A 23,071-nucleotide genomic window follows, 5' to 3' on the forward strand; every position below is an offset into this window, starting at 1 on the left:
TGTGGGAAGCGATGAGTTGTCCTTACTACAGATTCACCTAGAGGTTTATCACCTTCAACGGTTGGCTAGCTGTGGAACTAGTCTTTTGTGAATGTAATGAAAGGCGAGCTCAGCTAGAGGGTTCTTGATTGTATCATATTTTCTTTTTATTAATACAAACCTTGCTGACCATTAGCAAAAAAAAAAGTAAACGGATCAGATGTGATCGGATCCGGATATTCCTTGGCCATATACGGATACCTTTAAACGGATTCAGATGCGGATCGGATTCGGATTTTCGATCATCCTTTTACATCTCTGCCTTGTGTAACCTAGACCTTCCTCCCCCTAGCAGATTCAATTCACTCTCAATCCATATCTCTTAGATCATGATCCTCTTTTCATCAAATTCTAGAACCTGTTGAATCTTCAAAACCCTCAAAATTATTATTTACTTATTTTTTTATTATTAAGTATTCAAATTTTTTTTTTGAACGGATTTTTATCGGAGTCTTTGAATATTTTTTCGAATATCTCTAAACGAATACGAATATCCCTAAGTGAATACAGGCGAATACGAATACGAATTTGGATTCGAATTTCAATTATTCATTTACATCCCTAGATGTATTGGAGAGCATATAATTGATTTTGACTTTAAAGTTTAACACTAGACCAATCTAGACTACATAGGAGAGCATACAATCATCATGCATGTCCCCACTTAATCACCTTTGCGCATGAGTTATAAGTGAATTAGAAAAAAGAAATTAACGCCCTCACACATGCTACAAATGCATAAATAAGACGAATTTAACGTTGTTGTCATTTGAAATTTGAATGACAAGAAGGCATATTCTTGATAAAAGGAGAATCTAGTTTGGAGCACAAGCGACTGGCCGAGTAGCCAATGACAAATGAGTTATGGTGTGGGTGTGTGGTCCAAAGAACAGTATGTGCATGCAGACATTGTCTTCTATTCTCAAATGTGTTTTGCAATTTTATTCTATCAATTCCGTTGTCCAATTCACATTTCTGACACTCAAACCTTTATATCTCCATGTGAAACAAGTGGATTAGACCAAAACCTTTCAAACTCTTGAGAGTGTTGGTGTAATATCTCGTACTCAGAAAAATATTTAATATTGAATTTTATGACTGGTCGATACTTAACGGATTTGTTTTGACGGAATCCGTTTGATATTGGTTCAATAGAGAAATTTTGACAACACATGTAAATTTGAATTTTCATTATTTACAAGCATTTTGTGGGTTAGATTGACCCTAAAAATATTGTGGATCCTACCGGTGTTACATAATAAAGGGAAAAGATTATCAAATGTACAATGTAAGATGAAACAGTAATTTTACGTGAGTTTTAGAGGACCATCTAATCAGAGTTTGGGGAAACCCAAAACATGAGAAACAAAGGTAATCAAATTACCTTTCAAGTGGAAAAAGAATTAGAGCAATTGAATTTGTATCGGACGTGATACAGATGATTTAGTAAGCAAAGGTCAATCAAAGTGTTCTGAGTAAGCAGGAGTCAGTTTACTGGTTCATGAACTCGATCACAGTAGCCCAACCGGCTTGAGCCCATTGAGAACCGGTTGGAGATTTCCGACCGGTCATCATCCGATTGACCAAGTTACAAGGTTGGTTGTTCAACCGACCGATCGGTTGCGCCAAAAGTGACTATATTAGAGCCAATCAGCTCATTTTCAAGTGTTTTAACACTTGAAAACCAGAGAGGAAAGAGAGAAAGAGAAATATTGAGGCCAAAAGTTTGAAAGTTCAAGCCTTCATTGTTAGTGGAGGCTCTTGGATCGAAGGGGAACCAGAAATAACAATAAAAAAAAAGTAGTCCAGTGAAGTTTTTGAGCTTGAAAAGGTAAACCTAAGCCCCTTTTTGATCATTTGAGTGTTTTATTGTGATTTGATCCATTAGAAAGTTTCGTAGTATTGTTAAGTTATTAAAGTGATTTAAAGTGAAAGGGGATAAAATCTCACAAAATTATTGGAGAAAAAGTAGTAAAAACCCTTTTTAGGGTTTAGATTTCCCATTTTGGACACCGATTCGACCTAGGGATCGACTGGTAGTGTCCAAGTGCCCAAGTAGAGTAGTAGAGACAAGTTTAGTTAAGTATGGATGGTGAGAAATTTAATGATTATGGAATGTCATGTAGGGGTCCAATTTGATCCGAAGATGGCATAGAGATAGTAGGTACATTGTTTGAGGATAGTAAATAGAGTACAATACAAATACACAGATAGGTAAGGGGAATTCTATCATATCCTTGCATGTTTCCCAGTAAGAGTATGTTTATCATTTCCTTTGAGACTGTATTATATTTTTTTTTTGTAAAAGAAATGCTATTTTGTGAATTGTATAAAGTAAGCTAATGAATGATAAACTAAGAGAATAGTAAAGAACAAAAGAAAACTGAAGCTGAAGGTTTCATTAATGCTTATTTCAACAAAATGAATAAGAATGATAATGAGGTTCCTCAATGTCCACTCCACTAGTGTGGGAAACAGTAGGAATTCCATCAATGTCCAATTCACCTTGGAGTTGAGATAGACAGTGTGGACAGGAAGTGGAGTTAAGGAAAAGTAAAGTAAGGAAAATCAAAGGAACACCAGTGGCTCAAGAAGAGAAAAATAAAGTAAAAGAAAAGAACAGTAAAGACCGTGTGACTATCAACGCTTTCCAATGGGGGTATAAGTATTGGACGAGGTATATAGAGATTAGAGTGTGGACTTCCCTGGCATTGAGGTGACCGGCCAAGGTGTCGCTTCACATTCCTCCAGATATAGTTGGATCCTCACAGATCCCTAGAGGTATAGAGTTTTGTATCCTCACATTTACAGAGTTCAGTGGTAGTTCACATGGGGAGCCAAGCACAGTAAGCCATAGAAAGAGAATAACAGACACAATAAGACATAGAAAGAGAATAACATATAAGCAATGTTTTCATTGTTTAAAGTATCATGCATGCCAGCTAATGTATGATCATACATAGTATACCAGATTGATAGATATGATTCTTACAAATTTTTTTTTTGATAGTTATGATTACAACTTGTTCATATCATGATTTACACACAACATAACCTGATTTATTACATTCATGAGCATGATATGAATTGCATTCTTTCTCACTGAGCTAGTTAGCTCACTCCATAGTTATGATTATTTTACAGAGCATACGCATGTTGAGTACGAGTGTATGAGCATGATATGAACATGATTTATTACATTCATGAGAATGATATGAATTGCATTCTTTCTCACTGAGCTGGTTAGCTCACTCCATAGTTATGATTATTTTACAGAGCATACACATGTTGAGTGCCAGTATACGGATTGTATTCGGAGAGCTAGAGGAAAGGACGTTAAGCCTTCCGAGTAGATGGTCATAGATAGAGATAAGAGATTTTGTTGTCCATACACATTTTGAGATGTATATAGTAGAGATGATATCTTTTGATGTGAATGACAGTAGTAACAAAAATGAATTAGTACTTGATGTAATTAACAACAATTTCAGAGATGTAGTAGATGATAGATGTTTATAGTATAAGATGGTTGATGCCATGTTTATAGTTATATAGAAATATTTTAAGTTTTTCCGCTATGATATTTTAATGTATTTGATATATGTTTATATTTTTTGCATGTAGAGAGTAACATAAATGAAATTACAACCGTTATTTAACGACAATGGGTCAACACCATATCTTTATCCAGATTTAGTAGTAGAGCAGCTCCTCCACAGAGTTGGTAGAGGACCAGAGTGCAGTAACAGCAGGGCTGGGGGCAGTGCCCCAAGTGTGGGAAACTGCACAAAGGGGAGTGTAAACTTGGGTTCCCTGGTTCTTATTTGGCCCATACATAATATTTTGACCTAGGGTAAAAGTCTAGTTTTTACTGGGTGGACCAAGGTTCCTTATAGTTCCCCAGACCACATCCTGACAAGGACCCCAACCTTTGGATTGGATCAGTTTGGATGAAATTATCTTTATTTATTTTTAGTAAGGGTCCTAAACCCTATTATAGGTTATGACTCATTGTCAATAGAAACATGGAGGGAGGGTCTCCCCAAAAACCCTTTGCCCTCACATAAACCTTGAACAAAATCTAAGCAAACACCAAAACATAAACAACAAAAGTAGAAAGCGAACTCTATCTTGATACTGAAATCAAACCCTAAAAGATAACCCTAACCTCAAAACTAACTTTAGCATTTAAATAAAATGACTGAAAACAAGTAATCCAGAACAAAACACAAGAATCAAGAGTAGAGAAAGATAGAAGTCTTTATCGATGCCAAGGTATACATGAACAGAGGTAGACTCTAAGCTGATTCAAGATCCGGAGCTGTGATGATCATTTTTGAGTTTTCACACCACACGAACAACCAAATGGCCCAACCTTATAGAGAAGGAGAGCCGCTCTTGGGATTCAGATCCTCTACCACCGAGCTGCCCGACAAGACCGTGCTGCCCAGACATGGTGAGGCACGCAATGACCGCCTTACCCCCACTCGGGTAAGGCGCTCGGATAGGAGTAAGGTGGTCATTACACGCCTCGCCGTGTCTAACCAGCATGATCCTGCTAGGCAACTCGGCAGTAGAGGATCCAAATACAGGAAAGTAACCCTCGTGGTGCAAGGCTTGACAACCCTAGGTGGTGACACGGCCATGTCGGCAAAGTCATTCATTAATTTAGGTTTAGGTTCCTTTTAGAATTTATTCTCTTCTCTAAAATCCTAAAGATGAAGTATACGATACGCTTCTAAAAAAATCTATTAAGTTGAATGGACCAATGTGGTCTTGTATTCTACCGTAAAAAAAATGTGGTTTTGTAAGATTAAATGATCATTTTAAGGAAGGAGAGGTGGACCAGTCCGGTCCAAGATGTGACCCAAAATTAAACAACAAAAAGATATCGCACTACCTATGTAGGGCAGTAAACGGATCATCGGATAGTGCTATATCCGCATCCGCATCCGATTAGCTATCGGACGGATTCAGATAGTGCTAAACGGATATGGACACGGATACGGATCGGATATTTTATCCGTTTACATGTAAATATAGCTTTTCGGATAGCTATGGCCAATCCGTATCCGCATCCGTTTAGCTTTCGGACGGATTCGGATAGTGCTAAACGGATACGGAAACGGATTTCGGCTATTCATTTACACCCCTATACCTGTGGCCCTGACAACAGTTTTTGTTGGTTTCTATATAGTATGGATTATGGACTTCTTTTTTTTTTTTCTGATTTTCTGGCTTTCTACTTCTATTCATGTTTAGGACTCTTTTGACTCTGGATCTAGATCTTCTATGGTGCGGGCTACCCATCCTACTGTGCTGTGTAGACACAAGGCGGTGCGCATTGACCACCTTACCCCTACCCGAGTGGGGGTAAAGCGGTCATTGCGTGCAGCTTTGTGTCTGCACAGCACAGGCAAGATAGGGCAGCGCGCCATAGAAGATTTTTGTTGTTTGACTCTTGTAGAGTACTACGACCGTCATAAAAGCAGACTTGGTTTTAACTCATTTTAATCCAGAAAAAGTTTGGCCCAAAAAACAAATGGAAGTTCAACTTCAATCCAACCGACTGTTAGGCTCATAGTCCACCCCTGACTTCCTTGCTTGCCAAATGTACTGTCATCTTCGCAAGTAGGGATGTACACCCCAAAATTCGAATTTGATTCACATCTGTATTCGTTTAGGAGTATCTGAATTTTTATTCGAATAATCTGAAAAAAAAAGTATCCGATCCAAATAGATATCCTACTAATGATATATATGGGGCAATTACTATCACTACCCTACACTTAGCCTATATTTACTAAAACTACCCTACCTTAAAACTTCTTTTCTAAAACTACCTTGCTTTTAAACTTTTACATCTCCTTCTACTCTCATGTTTTTAAATACCCAGATTGCCCTTCCTTTTCATCTAGTAACCTGCTATTCATCTTCTACTTTTTACTATTTTTGTCATTAAAATAGTAAAAAATGAAAGCACTCACCCGCTTCTTCTCTCTCCCATTTTTTACTTCATTTGGTTTATTTTCTTCAATTTTTCTATTTAATTAATTTTTTATTCAACATTTCATCCTCATCGTTCTTCTTTGAACAGATCATGGTTCTAAGTATTGGTATCGTATCACCCACCCGTATCGGGCGATACGTACCGATTTTGCTAGTCACCGATACCGTATCGATAGCACGGTACGAAAAGGGGGTAAAATGGTTTAAAAAAAAACTCATTTTAAAGGAGATTCAGGGGTAATTTTGCTTGATACAGCTAATCCAGGCCGATACTGTATCGATTTTACAGGTTACCGATACCCGTTCCGATACCATGCACTAAAACCATGGAACAAATGGACTCTCTTCAAAACACCCCACTTCTTCTCTCTCTTCCTCTTTTTATTCAATTTACTTCTTACTATTTTTGATGAGAGTCGATCTGTTCCATGGTTTTAGTGCACGGTATCAGAACGGGTATCGGTAACCTACAAAATCGATACAATACTGATACGGTATCGGCTTGGATCTACTATAGCGGGCAAAATTACCCTTGAATTTCCTTAAAAAATGAGTTCTCTGACTATTTTACCCCTTGTCAGTACCGTGCTACCGATACGGTATCAGCATGGTATCGGTATCGGTGACTAACAAAACTGGTACATCGCCCGATATGGGTGACACGATACCGATACTTAGAACCATGATCTGTTTGAAGAACGATGATGATGAAATGTTGAATAAAAAGTACTTAAATAGAAAAATTAAAGAAAAAACAAAAAAACAAAAAAAAAAACTGAATGGAATAAAAAACGGGAGAGAAGAAGTGGGTGGGTGCTTCATTTTTTACTATTTTAAAGATAAAAATAGTAAAAATTAGAAGATGAATGAAAGTTTAAATAGATTAGCAAGTTACTAGGTGAAAAGAAAGGGCAATTTGGGCATTTAAAAATATGAGGGTAGAAGGAGATGTAAAAGTTTAAAAGTAGGGTAGTTTCAGAAAAGAAGTTTAACGTAGGGTAATTTTAGTAAATATAGGCTAAGTGTAGGATAGTGATGGTAATTGCCCTGATATATATAGATGGTTTTTGAAGATTCAACACTTTCTAAAGAATGAGGAAATGAAAATTACGAGACTAGGACATGGATTTAGAATGAATTGTATTTATTGGGGAAGGAAGGTCTGGGTTACACAATCAGAGATGTAAACAGATAGTCGACGATTCAAATTTGATTCGTTTCCGTATCCACACAGGGAAAGATCTGATCATACTAATCCGCATCCGATCCATTTACATCCCTATTCACAAGCCGTAAGTGCAATGGCAGGCAGGCCAGGCCAAAGTATTTCCGGCTTCATCTGGACCACTTGCGGAGTACTTGTCTTGTAGTGCACCACAATCGAATACAGGAACGATTGGGGCCCGAGAAAACGTGTTTGTAGAGATTGACTTAACGAGGGAGAGGGTCCATCGCGCCGCTTTAGAATCAAACCTTTTGTGAAGCGGTAGTATCTAACACGGAAGCAGTCAAAAGCTAATTAAGCCCCAGAAGAGATGGATGGCATTCTTGTAATTAAATACCCTTGAGAGAACAAATTCAAGAACTGATAAAGAAAAAAGGGCTATAAATAAAGATGGCTGTAGGAGTCATGGACTCATGGTCTCAGCATAGACAGAGAGAGAGAGAGAGAGAGAGGGAGAGAGAGAGAGAGAGAGCCAAGTGTTAAGTAAAGTAAGGGTTTACCACATCAGTTATCACCAAAAGGAATGGCTGAAGAAGAAGGGCGTGGTGAGTTCACAGAGGATGGAACTGTGGATCTCAGAGGAAACCCTGTTCTTAGATCCAAGAGAGGTGGTTGGACTGCTTGTTCCTTTATTGTTGGTAATCTCTCTCTTTCTCTCTCTCTCTCTCTCACACACACACACACACAAACACTTGGTGTAGAAGTAGCAGTAGCTGCAAATGGACTCTTTTTAGACCTGCAATGGTGGGTTTAGCTCTGAAAATCTTACAGGGAGCACCAAGAGAGACAAGACTGATTAATTAGAGCAAGTTCTATCTCAAAGTGTTTGCTTAGAAATTGCTATTTCTCAGTGATGATTTGGTCCTGCAATGGACTCTTTTCATTATTTTTCAGATACCCATTACAATGAGAAGAAAACATTAGATGAGTAGATGACAGGTTTTGACTTCTGGGTACTAACACTCACCAAGTCTTTACCCCATCAACCATATTTTCTTTTTCCTCTAATTAATTCATGTTCCATATTATCTTCACCTTTTTTTGCCATTCATGACGTCTTTTTAATTTGAATCTAATCTTTTATGAGTTTGTGTGTTCTTCATTTTGGGTAGCTAATCTACCCATCTCCAATAGTCTCTGGAGTTTGAAGTGGGTCACAGCAGAAAATGGTTTTCTTTACGATATTGCTATTGTTGGGCTGACATCTAAAGGATAAAAGTCATTACCCTTTGTGCTTGAAAGGAAAAAGAGGAGGAAAGGAGGTTTGATTACTTCCGATCTCAGTATCATCATTGGGTCATTGGTCATCACTAGGTTACCTACTTTTGAGTCTCTGCATCATTATTTTTTTTTAGGTGAATAAAATAAAGGAATAAGTTTCTCTTCACCCATTAGGGATGGTTCACCCACCATCTTACGGTTCACAAACCCTTTTTAAGGTTTTTGTATGTTCCAAAATACCTTTTCTCGATCTCTCCCGCCCTGCAGTGAATGGGATGTCATTCACCATGGGTGAAGGAAAACTCGATCCTAAAATAAATTATTAAAAATAAAAATCAACAACAATGAAGTCAAAGAAGGTTTATTGAGAAGAGGATGGCAATCGTGACGGAAAGGAGATTCTAAGATTGGTTGCATGATGGCATCACTTAGCGTAGTTTCCGGTAGCTCTTTCAAAGTAGCGATAGATTTCCTTTTTTGATTGAGGGACCGATCGGGATTCAACTTTCAGACTCACATCAGAGCCAACTTTAGAAGCATACTTCTTACATTTTTTTATTTCTTCCTCTTATGAGGACTCAATAGGGTTGGGAGAAATGATATCTTCCGAATGACTCACATCATTATTAATGTTAGAGAGAAAGAACGCCACCCGATTGTGCAGTACACGCCATTTCTTAACCCAGATACAAGTGCACGCGAATGACTGCCATAATCACCCTAAAACGATGGGAATAATAAAAAATGTGACAGTCATTTTGCACGTCCCTATGTTTGGGCGTAGGACTTCCCCTTATTATTATTAATAATCTAATCAAAGATTAATTGGATCCCTAAAAAAAATGGTTGGTTACTAGTCATTCAAATCCTCGACACACATGCTTTACTTATTAAATGCTCATTAATTAAGATTTTGGGATTTTGAAATCTGGGCACATAGGAGATATCCTCTACTTATCATCCAATCCTAACTTTTTCTAACCTAAAATATTTAATGTATGTCACACCATCACTACCCACTCAGTTTGCTGTCAAACTTTATCAGATATTTATGACATTTATTTCTTCTCTCCTAACTACATTTGCAAGTTTGTAACTAATATGTTGGGCTCTGTTTGGTATGTATTTATTGAATTAATTCTGTGACTAGAATGCATTCTCACACCTAATTTTTCTTTCTTTTTTCGTCTTAAACCCATAATCTACTCCACGAATGCATATTAAACACAGCCTTAATTTATAATAAGACCCATGAATCCAAGCCTCATGTATTGGACCATGGGCTAGCCGAATATAATCTTCTGTGATTTTAATTTTCTTACAGATTAAGCTTAATTTTTAGTTAAGCCTTACAAATTCAGATTTTTGAGTTATTAATTTTGAATTGTTTTGATTTGGTTGTGGGGCTTGAAGTGTATGAGGTGTTTGAGAGGATGGCTTACCATGGAATATCATCTAATCTGGTGGTCTACTTAACAAAGAAGCTTCACCAGGGAACCGTTGCCTCTGCCAACAACGTTACCAACTGGACCGGTACCGTATGGATGACTCCGATCCTCGGTGCCTACATCGCCGATGCCCATCTCGGCCGCTATTGGACCTTCGTCATTGCTTCTTCCATATATATCTCGGTACTTTCTCTTACCCTCTCCTTTCTAATCAGACCAGACCAAATGATCAGAATTGATCCAGTCCTGACCCAGAACTATTACGGGTAGGGATGTAAACGGATTGGATTTGGATTCGGATCGGAGCCGGATATTCCCTGACCGAATACGGATATATCTAAACGGATTCAGATGCGGATCGGATTCGGATTTTCGACCATCCATTTACATCTGTGCCTTATGTAACCCAGACCTTCCTCCCCCTAGCAGATACAATTCACCCTCAATCCATATCTCTTAAATCATGATTTTCTTTTCATCATATTCTAGAACCTGTTGGATCTTAAAAAATTTTCAAAATCATTATTTATTTAATTTTTTATTATTAAGTATTTAGATTCTTTTTTGGACAGATTTTAATCAAAGAATATTCAGATTATTTTTCGGATATCTTTAAACGAATACGGATACGGATTCGGATTTCGATTATCCATTTACATCCCTAATTAGAGGGTGCAGTTTCCAAATGAACCCGGTTAGACCGCTGTCAGGCCATATTTTAAGAGCATCACCATCATTTAATTCCTGTTGATGAGTATGGATACCAGCCACACCATGGAAAGAGACATACCATCGATACTCACGTGGGAGTAATTTACTGAGTGGTGGTGGCCTTTAACTCCTGTTGATGAGTGGTGGTGGCCTTTAAATGTTGGGAATCTCAATCGAGAAGCGAAAGATTATAAAAAAATATAAAAAAGTATTCACGAAGAAGAAAGAAGAAAGACCGATCAACCGTCTAACTGAGAAGTTGGACCATTTATACAAATCTTCAAGTTGGATATTTTGTCTTTTTCTATTTTACTAAAATAGAATAGGACAAAATATATATTGGGAGAGGGTTTCTTACAGGCAGCGTGGCCCCTGTACCAGAACGGGTCAATAGACGTATACACAGCCAGGATTTTCGTCTTTTTGGGAGGTGAGATGGTCATTTTGTGCCTCTCTATGTCTGGATGCACAGGGACTACGTTGCCTTTAAAGGGTTATTTCAAAAAAGAAACTCAAAACACAGACATCATATAGGAGGAGCAAGAGATCATTGCAAAGGAGAGAGAGGCCCACTAACGTGGGTGGTGTTGCGCAACCTTTTCCCATATTCTATTCTATTGTCTTCTTCTGTTTAAGGTTCTGTTTAAGGCCAGGCTGTGACAGAGATCTATGGGCCCAAGCCCAAATTTTGGCTCTTCAACAGTACAACTTAATTTATGGGCCGCCAAACTAATCTGGGGGTTGGAGTGTGTAAGGGTCCGGTGAATCTTCATGTACGTGAGCGTACGTGAACAACTCACAGCCTTTCAGATGGAATATTCTCATAGATTGGATTCCATCTAAACGTCTGTGAATCATTCACGTACGTGAAGATTCCCCACTCACGGGGGTAAGAATCTTTACTAAGTTTGCAATTTTTGACCTTTGACTTTTGATTGCAGGGTATGTGTTTGCTAACTCTGGCTGTTTCACTACCAGCACTGAGACCTCCTCATTGCCACCAAGTAGATGTTAATTCATGCAAACATGCTTCACCATTACAATTGGGTGTCTTCTACTCTGCACTTTACATATTAGCAATTGGAACTGGTGGAACAAAGCCCAACATCTCCACCATTGGTGCTGATCAATTTGATAATTTCCATCCAAAGGAGAAAACCCATAAACTCTCCTTCTTCAATTGGTGGATGTTTAGTATCTTCTTTGGTACACTCTTTGCTAATACCTTCCTTGTTTACATTCAAGACAATGTGGGCTGGACTCTTGGTTATGGGCTTCCAACAATTGGGCTTATAATATCTGTTTTGATCTTTCTTGCTGGTACACCATTCTATAGACACAAGTTACCCACTGGAAGTCCCTTCACTAGAATGGCCAGAGTCATTGTGGCTTCCTTAAGGAAATGGAGAGTACCTATCCCTTCTGATCCTAAACAACTTTATGAGCTTGATTTACAGGAATATGCTTCTAAAGGAAAGTTTAGGATTGATTCCACAAATACCTTAAGGTTGGTAGTTAATTATCTCCAAGATTTGCAACTAAGTAAACTTCCTTCTTAGGTCATGTCTTATCTAATCAGTGTATGTATCATGTAGGTTACTCAACAAGGCCTCTGTGAGAACAGCTTCAAACTCTCCATGGATGCTATGCTCTGTTACCCAAGTGGAGGAGACAAAGCAGATGCTCTGTATGATCCCGATTCTTATCGCAACCTTCGTGCCAAGCACCATGCTTGCTCAAATCAATACTCTTTTTGTCAAGCAAGGTACAACCCTAGATAGAAGTATTGGGAATTTCTCTATTCCCCCTGCAAGCTTAACCGCATTCGTAACGATATCAATGCTTGTTTGTGTCGTGATTTATGATCGATTCTTCGTTAAAATGATGAGAAGATGGACTAAGAATCCAAGGGGGATTACACTTCTTCAGAGAATGGGGATTGGACTTCTTCTTCACATAATAATCATGCTAATTGCATCTCTAACTGAGAGAAGGAGACTAAGTGTGGCTAAACAACATGGTTTAGTAGAAAATGGAGGGACAATTCCACTATCCATATTCATTTTACTCCCTCAATTCATTCTTATGGGAACAGCAGATGCATTTTTAGAGGTTGCGAAGATCGAATTCTTCTACGATCAGGCGCCGGAGAGTATGAAGAGTTTGGGGACTTCTTATGCCATGACAAGTCTAGGGATAGGCAATTTCCTTAGCAGTTTCCTTCTTTCAACAGTTTCTAGCATTACAAAGAGTGATGATGGCCACAAAGGATGGATTCTAAATAATCTCAATGCCTCTCATTTAGACTACTACTATGCATTCTTTGCAGTACTAAACATACTAAATTTCATCTTCTTTGCTATGGTGACCAAGTTTTATGTTTACAAAGCAGATACATCTGAACAAATCAATGGAAATGCTTAGAGAAGAAGACAAGTTGTCAACATTTATAGTCTCTAAGCAACAAAAGCCCTAGAAGGAAATGCTTGCCGCAATAGTTCTGATGATCAGTTTATGGCAAGGAAAGTTCACATTTGTGTAGGTAGTGTTTTCCCCTTGAGCTCCGGGTTGCTCGGAAGAAGGAAAGGAAGAGAAGGGATGTGAAATTGGTTTGAAAAAGAAGAGGAAAACTTTTGTAATCATGATTTTATAACTTGGTAATTTATAAGTCATACCACGCATAGTAATTATAATATTTAGATGTAATCTTTATTGCAAAGTAAAGCAAAATTTAATAATCCGATTTGGAGTTGGTTACACAATCATGTCAAGTAATGGTTACAAAATTTTCTTTTTTATCTTTAATTATTATAATTATTATTATTTTTGCAACTAGATGGAATGTTAAAGATAGGATAATTGATCCTTTGACAACCTGATTACTAAAGGGTTTGTAGTTCCATTTTGTGAAATAATTGAGAGATCTTCCATAACTTTATGCATGCGAAAAAAGAAGTCTCGATATTGATTTCTATTAAGGGTTTACTTAGAGTATGAGGCTCCCACCACAGTGGGGCCTAGGGAGGGTCATAATGTATGCAACCATACCCCGACGTGCAGAGAGCTTGTTTCCTGACTCAACCTATGACCACTAGATCGCATGCAATGGAGTAACCTTACTATTTCTAATAATTTAACTAATGTTAATATTAACAAGAGGGCTTTGTTTTTAAAAATAAAATTATTTAGAATTAATTAATGTGAACTTTGTCATATATTATATGTGAGGTTCTAAAACTCGGGTTTCGACCAGCCGAAAATCGAGTTCGTTTCGGTTTCGACCATATCTCGGTTGAAACCTGGGACTTTCTCCAAGTTAACTCGAACCTTGGTTTCGAGGCCCAGAAATTGTTATTTTACCCTGATTCTTGTTGTGCTGCCTATTTTTGTCATTTTAAATCCAATCCATGCATTAGATTCACATAGAGAACACTAAAAATATTATTTGTGGTTTTGATCCAAGTTTGATACTGTATATTGTTCTTCGACATGGTATCGAATAAGGTTTGACCGGAACATAACTCCTTCAATATAAATGAGATTTAAGCGATTTTGGATTTGTTAGAAAGCTTTGTTTTGATAGCTTTCCAACAAGTCCAAAATTATTTTAATCTGATTTATATTGAATGAGTTATATACCAGTCAAACTTAATTTGGTGTTCGTGAATTCAATCAAAATCGCTCCGAATGAAAATATTTTTTTGGACATCAAAACAAATGAATATTTTATCACATTTTTTGTTTTTAACAATGTTTTATCATATTAAGATTTATAGAATTTTTAGACTTGAGAAAAACCCCAACATTAGAAAGTTGAAAATTGCACCTATCGTTGAAAATCCAGTTTTTGTTCTTGTGCTGGGAGGTTGATTTTTTTTTTGGAATTTAATTTTTTAAATATTTTTATTGGATTCAAATAGGGGGTGTTTGCTTATTTATGAATAATATCTTAAGTAAATGAAATACAAATACAAAAACATTTACTTAAATGATAACTGTCTGTCCTGGTTTCTAGCTTGGTTTTTGGCAGTTCTGGCATACATACCTGTCTGTCCTAGTTTCGAGCCAAGTTTCCCCTAGTTTCGATGGGCATATGTGTCGAAACCACCGAAGTATGATCGAAACCATCAAAACCAGGTCGAATCCAGGGATTTTATAAAATCCCCCTTCAACTCGTCTCGGAAACCTGCGAAATCAAGTTAACTCGATGGTTTCGACAGGTTTCGGTCGAGTTTTTCTTCCATGATTATATGTGCAAACTTGGTCAAAACTCCTCTATGCCCTAAAACTAAATAAAATATTTGGCTCACATAGCCCGATAATCCAATACTTATATAATAAAATTAATAGTACAAAAGTTTCTTGAACAACCCATTCAAATAGGATTATCTGAAATTCTTTTTTATATTATAGGGAGCCAAAACTTATCTTTCTTGAAAAATGGAAGAAAAAGCCCCTTCGTTAGGAGTTAAAAACCTGCTATGAAAAACCTAAGTATTTATCATGTGTAAATCGAAATGGGATCCAAATTAAATTTTATGATTAAAAAGTTCCCAAGATCCCCTGTCTATCTATCAAGTTTCATTAAAAAAGGAATCGTCATGTGGCAAAATAAAGCTTTGAAAATATAGAGATTGCAGGAGGATTCATAGACATGCATAGATGATTGAAAATACGTGGATGCATAGTGTTGTGGTGAAATCTGAGCTGATGTCTACTTGACCGAACTGATCTGCACAAGTAAACAATACAAGACAAAAGAGTGTCGGTCTGGGCTGGTAAGTACGCTCCGATGCCTAAGTCAGATCTATACAACAGATAAAAAACTCAAATCCAAAGAAGTAGGAAATGAGAGAGTCCCCCATACCTAGAATAGGCATTGCTATTTATAGGTATGACATTCTAGATCGATATGAGAATTACCTGATTGGAGAGTAAAAAGCGTCTCTCGTAGGTCTAGGTGTCCCCTTAAGGATGTGACACTTGTCGGGTAGGTAGTCATGAGGAAAGTGTGACCCTGACCAGTTTGGGCTATGGTCAGGTTAACTAACTTGGTGGGTTTAGTTATTCATTGCCCGAGTCCTAAGTTCAATCTGAGTGGGCTTGGCCGGTCTTTTACTCGACTCAACGATTGTTCGTCTACTCGGGTTGGTATCTATGTGTTGGGCTGCGTGCCTGTGCGCTGCAGATCGTTGGATGGTGCGCTACACGCTGTGTCGCATTACAGAGGATCCAAATCCTATCAAACGGGCCAAGAAAACAAACTTTGCCCTAAATAATAATGTGAATAGCTATGAAAACAAACTTTTCCTAGATAATAATGTGATTTTCTTATGTTTGTTATGAATTCTACTATAGATGATCCAAACTTATTCTAGTTAAATCCCTTGTCTTCCCAATTTTCAATGGCTGGTCTCTTTGTAGTCTCAATAGAGAAGAGAAGAGAAGAAAACTTCAAGATTAGTTCAAATAGGCAAGGAAAAATATTAAGTGAAGAGGGAAACATAAAAAAATGCCGGAGGGCAGGCTTCCAAATTCCATTTATGTAGCAGAATAGATTACAAGAAATTTGATAATTAAGCTAATCGCATCCTTTTAAACCTTCTTCATCTTGAGCTCTAGCCATGTCTGGACACACCTCCGATTCGCCGAAATCAGTATTGTAGACATAGAATTTGGTAACAATCAGAAAGAAAAGGAAGTTGAGAAGGCTCAATGCAGCATATAACCCATAGAAATAGTCTAAATGAGACTCATTTAAATTGTCTGATATCCATCCTTTCTTGCCATTCTTCTTAGTGATATCACATACACTTTGAAGAAGAAAACTATTAAGGAAGTTTCCAATTCCCATACTACTTGTGTAATAGGAAGTTCCAAGGCTCTTCATCCCTTCTGGTGCTTGGTCATAGAAGAATTCAATCTTTGCTACTTCAACAAAGGTATCAGCTACTCCCATTAAAGCAAATTGAGGGAGTAGTATGAAGATACTAAGAGGGATTGTTTCACCTCTACTAGCTGAAATGCTATTATCCCTTGCAACATCCAATCTTTTCCTCTCAGTTAGTGATGCTGTGGCCATTATAATTACATGCATCACAAGCCCAATTCCCATTCTCTGCAACAATGTAATCCCTCTAGGGTTCCCTGTGTATCTCCTAGCTAATGGCACAAAGTATTGGTCATAGATTATAAGGCTCATCAACATCGAAAGCGTTACAAATGCGGTGAGACATGCCGGAGGGATATCGAAATGTGGCCCCATGCTTCGATCTAAGGTGGTTCCTTGTTTGATAAACAATGTTTGCACCTGAGCTAGCATTGTGCTTGGTATAAATGTAGCAACCAAAATAGGGATCATTCTGATCATCTGTTTGGTTTCTTCAACTTGTGTCACTGTACACAGCATCCATGGATTGCTAGAACTGCTCCTTACTGCTGCTTTATCAAGGTTTCTACAGGCAAAAACAAGGTAGTGTAGGAATACGAGAACCTGAAAAGATGTAGAAAATAATGGAAATCGCAAACAAACAATCACACACAATGCACATAAGGATTTACATGGTTCGACAAGATTGCCTATGTCTATGGTGAGATGAGATCTGCTTCACTATCAATGGAGAATAGGTTTTACAGTCGTTCATCCTTACACCTGTCTCAGATTGATTTCAGAGAAAGAACCTCGCTACAAATATATAGCGAAACCCTAATTTGTAATTTACTGAAATACCCATATATAGCCTTAAAAAAAAATTTCCTTAGGAGCCCCGAACGGCCACATAGACCTGCTAGTTCATTGTGGCCTCACCAATAACGAAAATTGTCCATTCCTCCAAGCCTCTTACGGCCCTTTTGAATCAGTCTGCTTTATGAAAGTAATGGAATACAAGACATATTACCCCATAGGGGCGAAACAGGACCGGGTTGGGCCGGGTTTTTGAAAACCCTAGCCCAACTCTGAGTCCTCTTAACTCAACCCAAACCCAACCTGGTCTTAGATCGGGCTGAGATATTTCAGCCTAGGCCCAGCCCTGTCGGGCTCAGCCCAACCCAGCCCAACCCGGACTTAATTGACCCTAATTTTTGCCATTTACATCATCCTATGCATTAAAAAAATGAGACACATGTTATTGGGTATTGGTTTGTTTCATACTAAAAAAAAAACTTAGCCTATCTAAAACTTGTAAATATTTTCGTTCAACAGGTAATTAGTTTTTTTGGGTAAACCATGAGATAATCAGATATTAAACAAAAATTGCAATAAGTAAACAATAAATTGTAAAGCATAACCTAACACAGGATCGGGCCGGGCCGGGTTTAGCGGAGGTCTCAAACTTGGCCCAGTCCGATCCTGATCCAGGGCCTGAAAATTTCAACCCTAACCCGCCCTTAAGGTTGGAAAATCCAGCCTCAGCCCTGTTCGGGCTCAGGGCTGGCTAGGGCGGGCTCAGGCTGACTGGGCCAAACTTACACCCCTAGTACCCCAACAAGCAAACATACTAGTAAGTACTTACTACACATGCCAAATAGGAATGCAACCAAATTGAGAAAAAATAACTGACCTCATTGAAGGTGTGTGATCAATCCTAACCTTGGCAATTGTAGCATACTCATCCAGGCTCAATTCATGAAGTTCTTTGGGATCATATGGGACAGGTAACTTCCTTTTTTTCATGGCAGCCACTAGTACCCTAGCCATCCTAGTGAAGGGACTTCCTGAAATGACCTTGTGCCTGTAGAAGGGAGTGCCTACTAAGAACACCAAGACTGAAATTGCTAGCCCAACTGTGGGAATGGCATAGCCAATGGACCAACCCACATTGTCTTGTAAGTACACAAGGAAGGTGTTGGCTAATAGGGTTCCAAAGAAGATACTGAACATCCACCAGTTGAAGAAGGATAGCTTTTGAACTTTTTCTTTGGGCTCAAAATAATCAAATTGGTCTGCTCCCATGGTTGAGATGTTGGGTTTGGTTCCACCAGCTCCAACTGCAATTAAGTATAATGCACAATAGAAGATACCCACTTGAAAGGATGAGGCATGCTTGTTACAACTCTCTTGATCTCTCACTCCTAGCCCACATGATGGTGGCCTCAATGCTGGTAGTGAGACTGCTAGGGTTAGGAGACACATCCCCTGTGATGTATAAGCAAAAAGGGTCAGTAGGCACAACCCTTTTCTGCAGTTCAGTGACTTCAGATCACAAGTTTAGATTTTATGTCACCAAAGAAAGCCTTAAAATGGTAAGAAGTAATATTCCTAAAATAGTTAATCCGTAAATAAGATGTAAAAGAAAAAAAAAAAAAAAAATTCAATCAGACAATTTGCAATTGGGAAAATACACATATGGCCAATGGGTAGGGTGAAATTACCATTATCTCATTAGTTAAAAAAAATTAATTGACTTAATCCCTTACTTACAGAATATTATTTTAAAATATAAAGAGAAGAAAAATAATAACCTGCAGCTTAGTAAAACAAAAAAGAATCGATATCCTCTACTTTTGATTGCCCCTACTTCCGTGTGCGCCCTACACACAACGAGGAGCGCAAAGACTGCCTTATCTCTGCTCGGGCAAGGCGCTTGAGCAAGGGTAAGGCGATCTTTGCGCATCCCATTGTGTGTAGGGCGCACACGGAAGTAGGGGCAGGAGAAGTAGAGGATCCAGACTCTAAAAAAAAAAAAAAAAGGAGAAAAGAAAATGCACACTTTTTTAAAGGTTAAGCTGGCTAGTGTTGAGTAAGCTTCTTTTTCCATTTTATAAATTTTAGCTCCATTTACCTTGCCACATGGAAGTTTTTTTTTTTTTTTTCCCGGTAAAAAGATTCATACACATTGTGTATGAACATGGTCAACACTTCAGCCATTGGATAAGAATACTCAATTCTTAGATGTCTATGGCAGAAGTAGACCATATATGAAACCAAAGAGGGATCGAGTTTCTCTCCACCCATGGTAAATGAGATCCCATTCACTGAGGGAAAGGAGAGGACAGAAATGGATATCGGGAGGATATTTTAGAACATACTAAAACCCTAAAAAGGATTTGTAAACCCTAAGATGATAGGTGAACCGTTATCGATTTATAAGCAGAGGAAAACTTTATCCAACAAAAAGGATTTGGGGTTAGTTATTCAGTATAGAACATTTTGTCGACAAAGAAAGGAAATACTGGCCCGGATGCCTTCTTCTGATCAAACAAGTTTACCAATACAATTGAATGATGATGGTACTTGGTCAAACGATTACCTCTAAAATGAGCCAAGAATAGAAACAAGGATACTAAAGACAAAAAAAAAAAAATCAAGTATGTGTGGTTTCTATTGTTTCCTGATACTAACATACGTGTTTCAAAATGCTTGGTGTGTCTATTGTGTCTCATATGCTAAATTTTATCTCCTTCACTTCTCATATTAAAAAAATAAAAAAACAAAAAAAAAGCCGTACCCAATGCACAAGACTCTCGCATTTAGCAGCGTCTGAGGAGGGTCAAATATACACAGCCTTACCCGTGTTTCAAGAGAGACTGTTTCCAGTCCTTCACTTCTCATATTATCACATATTATACTAATAGTTTCTCTCTGTATCTCCAATTCAGATTGTCTATGGCGTAGCTGCCCATAGCAGCCTGAGCGGTGCAGACTGAGCCGTGCATGTAATGACCGCCTTACCCTCGTTCAGGCTTGGGCAAGGGTAAGGCGGTCTTTGTGCACACAGTTCAGCCTACGCCACTCAGGTCGACGGGCAGCGCCGTAGAGTATCTGGATCCGTGTATCTCTCTATTTTCTGTGAATTATGTGTTAAGTGTGTAAGCATGGATGTGGGTATATATATATTCTAAGTATTAATTACCACAAGGTAAATGCCTGATGAGATGACAAAAGTCCAGTATCTGCCAAGATGGGCATCAGCAATGTAAGCTCCTATAATGGGTGTCATCCACACTGTTCCAACCCAGTTGGTCACATTATTTGAAGATGAAACTGTCCCTTCATGGAGCTTCTTTGTCAAATACAACACTAGATTTGATGCAATTCCATAGTATGCCATTCTCTCAAACACCTCATATCCTACCCAAAAAACAAAAAACAAAAATTAGTTCTACCCTTTGGGTTGTGTTTAAAGAGCCATGGAACAAAGAAAAAAGAAAGAGAAAGAGAAAGAGAAGAATTCCCTTAAAACATGAAATCTTACCTACAATGAAAGAACATGCTTTCCATTTTCCTCCTTTTGATCTTAGGATTGGGTGACCCTTGAGATCTACAGTTCCATCTTGTGTGTAATCCTCTCTGCCATCTCCCAACCCATCCCCTGCTACCCTTGTGCTCATATTGGTAATAGAGAGGAAGGAGTTGGTGTTTGGTTGAAGATCATGTGAGCCCATATGGCTTTTTATAAAGTTGAGGAGAGAGATTAGCTAAAAGGAACTCTTTTCAACCTCTGAATTGATTACATATTAGATATTCCACTTGTTGCCAAACTAAAGAGGGAATGAAAAAGTGGACGAAGAGGAGATCTCACATGTTTATATCGGATATTCCAGGAAAAATGCAATTCCAGATGTTTATTTTCTCACCTCTAAAATTATTATCATTATTATTATTTTTGAATAACATCACTAAATTTAATTAACAAATATCGGCATAGGAGAATCTCTGACCAAGAAAAGAAAATTTTAGATGACTCTAAAAGTATTTCTCTTTATTAGTGTTGTAACTTGAAAGGGTTTTACTCTTAATTATTAAATAAGTTTGTGATGAGGGTAGGTAAAGATTCATTCTTCAGGGCATGGTTCGAAATCTTGGATCAAATCGATTGAAATTGGCCGGATCGGATCGGTATTGGCCAAGGCCAATCCCAAGATTCGACCAATCTGGCAAGGTATTCCTATATCGTTTAGTGGATCGGTTAATTCGGTTGGATCATCCGATCCGATTTGATACTTGTCATTTTTGGGGGCATTTTTTATTGATATTTTGAGGATTTTGACTGATTTTTAGAGTTTTTGACCAATCTGAATTTAAGTATTTTATCATATTTTTGATCGATCCAATTCCAATAAAACCTAGATTTTGTTCATTTTTGACCTATCCAAATCGATTTTGACCGATCCGATCAGTATTAGATCGATATCGGCCTTGACCGATTCCAATCCAATACCTGGATTACGAACAATGCTTCAAGGTGAATTATAGTTGTTGGAAAAATTTCTTGCCTTGAACAATGTTAAAGCTAGTTAAAAAAATATTTGAATTTGTTAGTATTTGACCTCTTTTAACCATAGTTGGAAAACCAGATTTTCTGGCTTGATTCGTCTTTCAGAAAAACATGGTGACTCAGTCTTGTCAAGCCCGGTTAAAAAGACTCATGTATTTTTTTTTTATTATTTTGTAATACAATAAATATGTATAAATTAATAATATAAAAAAAAAAGAAGAAAAATATGGGCAAATTAGGGGAAAAAAAATCAAGGAATCACAGACCATTGCATTTTGAGTTCATACCATTGAACAAGAAGGGAGTCAAGGAGTTGAGGGTTTTTTATTGTTTTAGAATATGAATTTACTATTTTATTCAACTTAGTTTCTAAGTGGATCGGCTTTATGGTTTCACACTTAAAACTTGCCACTTGTTCCTCCATAAGAATAGAGAAATTAAAGGCTTTATACATTGTTAGTGTGTACAATCCTTTAACAGTCTCTCTCTCTCTCCCTGACACACTCTCTCCTTCTTCTTCTCATCCTTATTTCATAAACCTTCTCATGCTCTCCAATTGGTGGAGTGTGTAGATATACCAAGGTGTAAGGGTTGGTGGTGTCTTCTATTCTGCGGGTCCATATAATTATTATTGGATTTGTATTTGTAATTGAATATATTTAGAGGTCATTCCATGCACAAGCTAAAGGGTTTTTTCAGGAATTCTCATATATTATCTCTATGTGAAAGCACTAGACACTTTAGTGCTCATTTCATGTGCAAGCTAAAATTGTAATTGTGTGGGGATTAGAGTTTTTTAGGAAGTCTCATATATTATCTCTATGTGAAAACACTAGACACATGCAAATGGGAGATCGTATTGTGATTTGAGAGTTTTGTAGAGAGTTTTTCTGGCATAGTGAAAATTCTTTGATTTTCTTGCGTGGATGTAGGCATTCGTGTTGAACCACGTTAAATTTCTCATGTTATGTATGATTGTTTGTTTGGTTTCTTTCTTGTGATTATCGCATTTATCCCCAACAAATGGTATTTGAGTGAAATTTGACAGATCATTACAGGGTGTGTATGGACATATTAGGAAAAGGTATTGTTCAAAGAGTTTTTCCCTCTTCATCGACTGAATACTTGGAAAAGAGAGAGAGAGGGACAAGATATACATAAAGAAAATAATTGCACGGTCCCATAGTCCAATGCTGATT

The 23,071-nt window shown here is 37.7% G+C and overlaps 2 protein-coding genes across 3 annotated transcripts; one reads left to right on the top strand and one right to left on the bottom strand.

The window, feature by feature from the left end:
- The first annotated feature begins 7,744 nt into the window (after nucleotides 1–7,744).
- LOC122657132 (protein NRT1/ PTR FAMILY 5.2-like) lies at nucleotides 7,745–13,080 on the top strand. The gene is made up of 4 exons (XM_043851910.1): nucleotides 7,745–7,911; nucleotides 9,908–10,125; nucleotides 11,595–12,160; nucleotides 12,249–13,080. The coding sequence occupies exons 1-4, from the start codon at nucleotides 7,797–7,799 to the stop codon at nucleotides 13,075–13,077; spliced, it is 1,728 nt and encodes a 575-aa protein (XP_043707845.1). The 5' UTR covers nucleotides 7,745–7,796; the 3' UTR covers nucleotides 13,078–13,080.
- A 3,077-nt stretch (nucleotides 13,081–16,157) lies between these two features.
- LOC122656349 (protein NRT1/ PTR FAMILY 5.2-like) lies at nucleotides 16,158–21,201 on the bottom strand. 2 transcript variants are annotated; one of them, XM_043850826.1, is made up of 5 exons: nucleotides 20,850–21,200; nucleotides 20,508–20,725; nucleotides 18,746–18,790; nucleotides 18,216–18,682; nucleotides 16,158–17,108 (listed from the first exon to the last, which is right to left on the bottom strand). In XM_043850826.1, the coding sequence occupies exons 1-5, from the start codon at nucleotides 21,037–21,039 to the stop codon at nucleotides 16,235–16,237; spliced, it is 1,794 nt and encodes a 597-aa protein (XP_043706761.1). In that variant the 5' UTR covers nucleotides 21,040–21,200; the 3' UTR covers nucleotides 16,158–16,234. The 2 variants fall into 2 exon arrangements, with proteins under 2 accessions (XP_043706761.1, XP_043706760.1); XM_043850825.1 differs by having other exon boundaries at nucleotides 18,216–18,790; nucleotides 20,850–21,201.
- Nucleotides 21,202–23,071: the final 1,870 nt, after the last annotated feature.

This window comes from Telopea speciosissima, chromosome 3, assembly GCF_018873765.1.
Source record: "Telopea speciosissima isolate NSW1024214 ecotype Mountain lineage chromosome 3, Tspe_v1, whole genome shotgun sequence".
Taxonomy (NCBI): domain Eukaryota; kingdom Viridiplantae; phylum Streptophyta; class Magnoliopsida; order Proteales; family Proteaceae; genus Telopea; species Telopea speciosissima.

Coding starts and splice junctions, on each gene's coding strand:
- LOC122657132 (XM_043851910.1), top strand. CDS start 7,797: ATGGCTGAAGAAGAAGGGCGTGGTGAGTTCACAGAGGATGGAACTGTG. Junction 7,912..9,907: donor TGCTTGTTCCTTTATTGTTG/GTAATCTCTCTC, acceptor TGGGGCTTGAAG/TGTATGAGGTGTTTGAGAGG. Junction 12,161..12,248: donor GATTCCACAAATACCTTAAG/GTTGGTAGTTAA, acceptor TGTATCATGTAG/GTTACTCAACAAGGCCTCTG.
- LOC122656349 (XM_043850825.1), bottom strand. CDS start 21,039: ATGGGCTCACATGATCTTCAACCAAACACCAACTCCTTCCTCTCTATT. Junction 20,726..20,849: donor AGCATGTTCTTTCATTGTAG/GTAAGATTTCAT, acceptor TTTTTTGGGTAG/GATATGAGGTGTTTGAGAGA. Junction 17,109..18,215: donor GATCACACACCTTCAATGAG/GTCAGTTATTTT, acceptor TTTTGCCTGTAG/AAACCTTGATAAAGCAGCAG.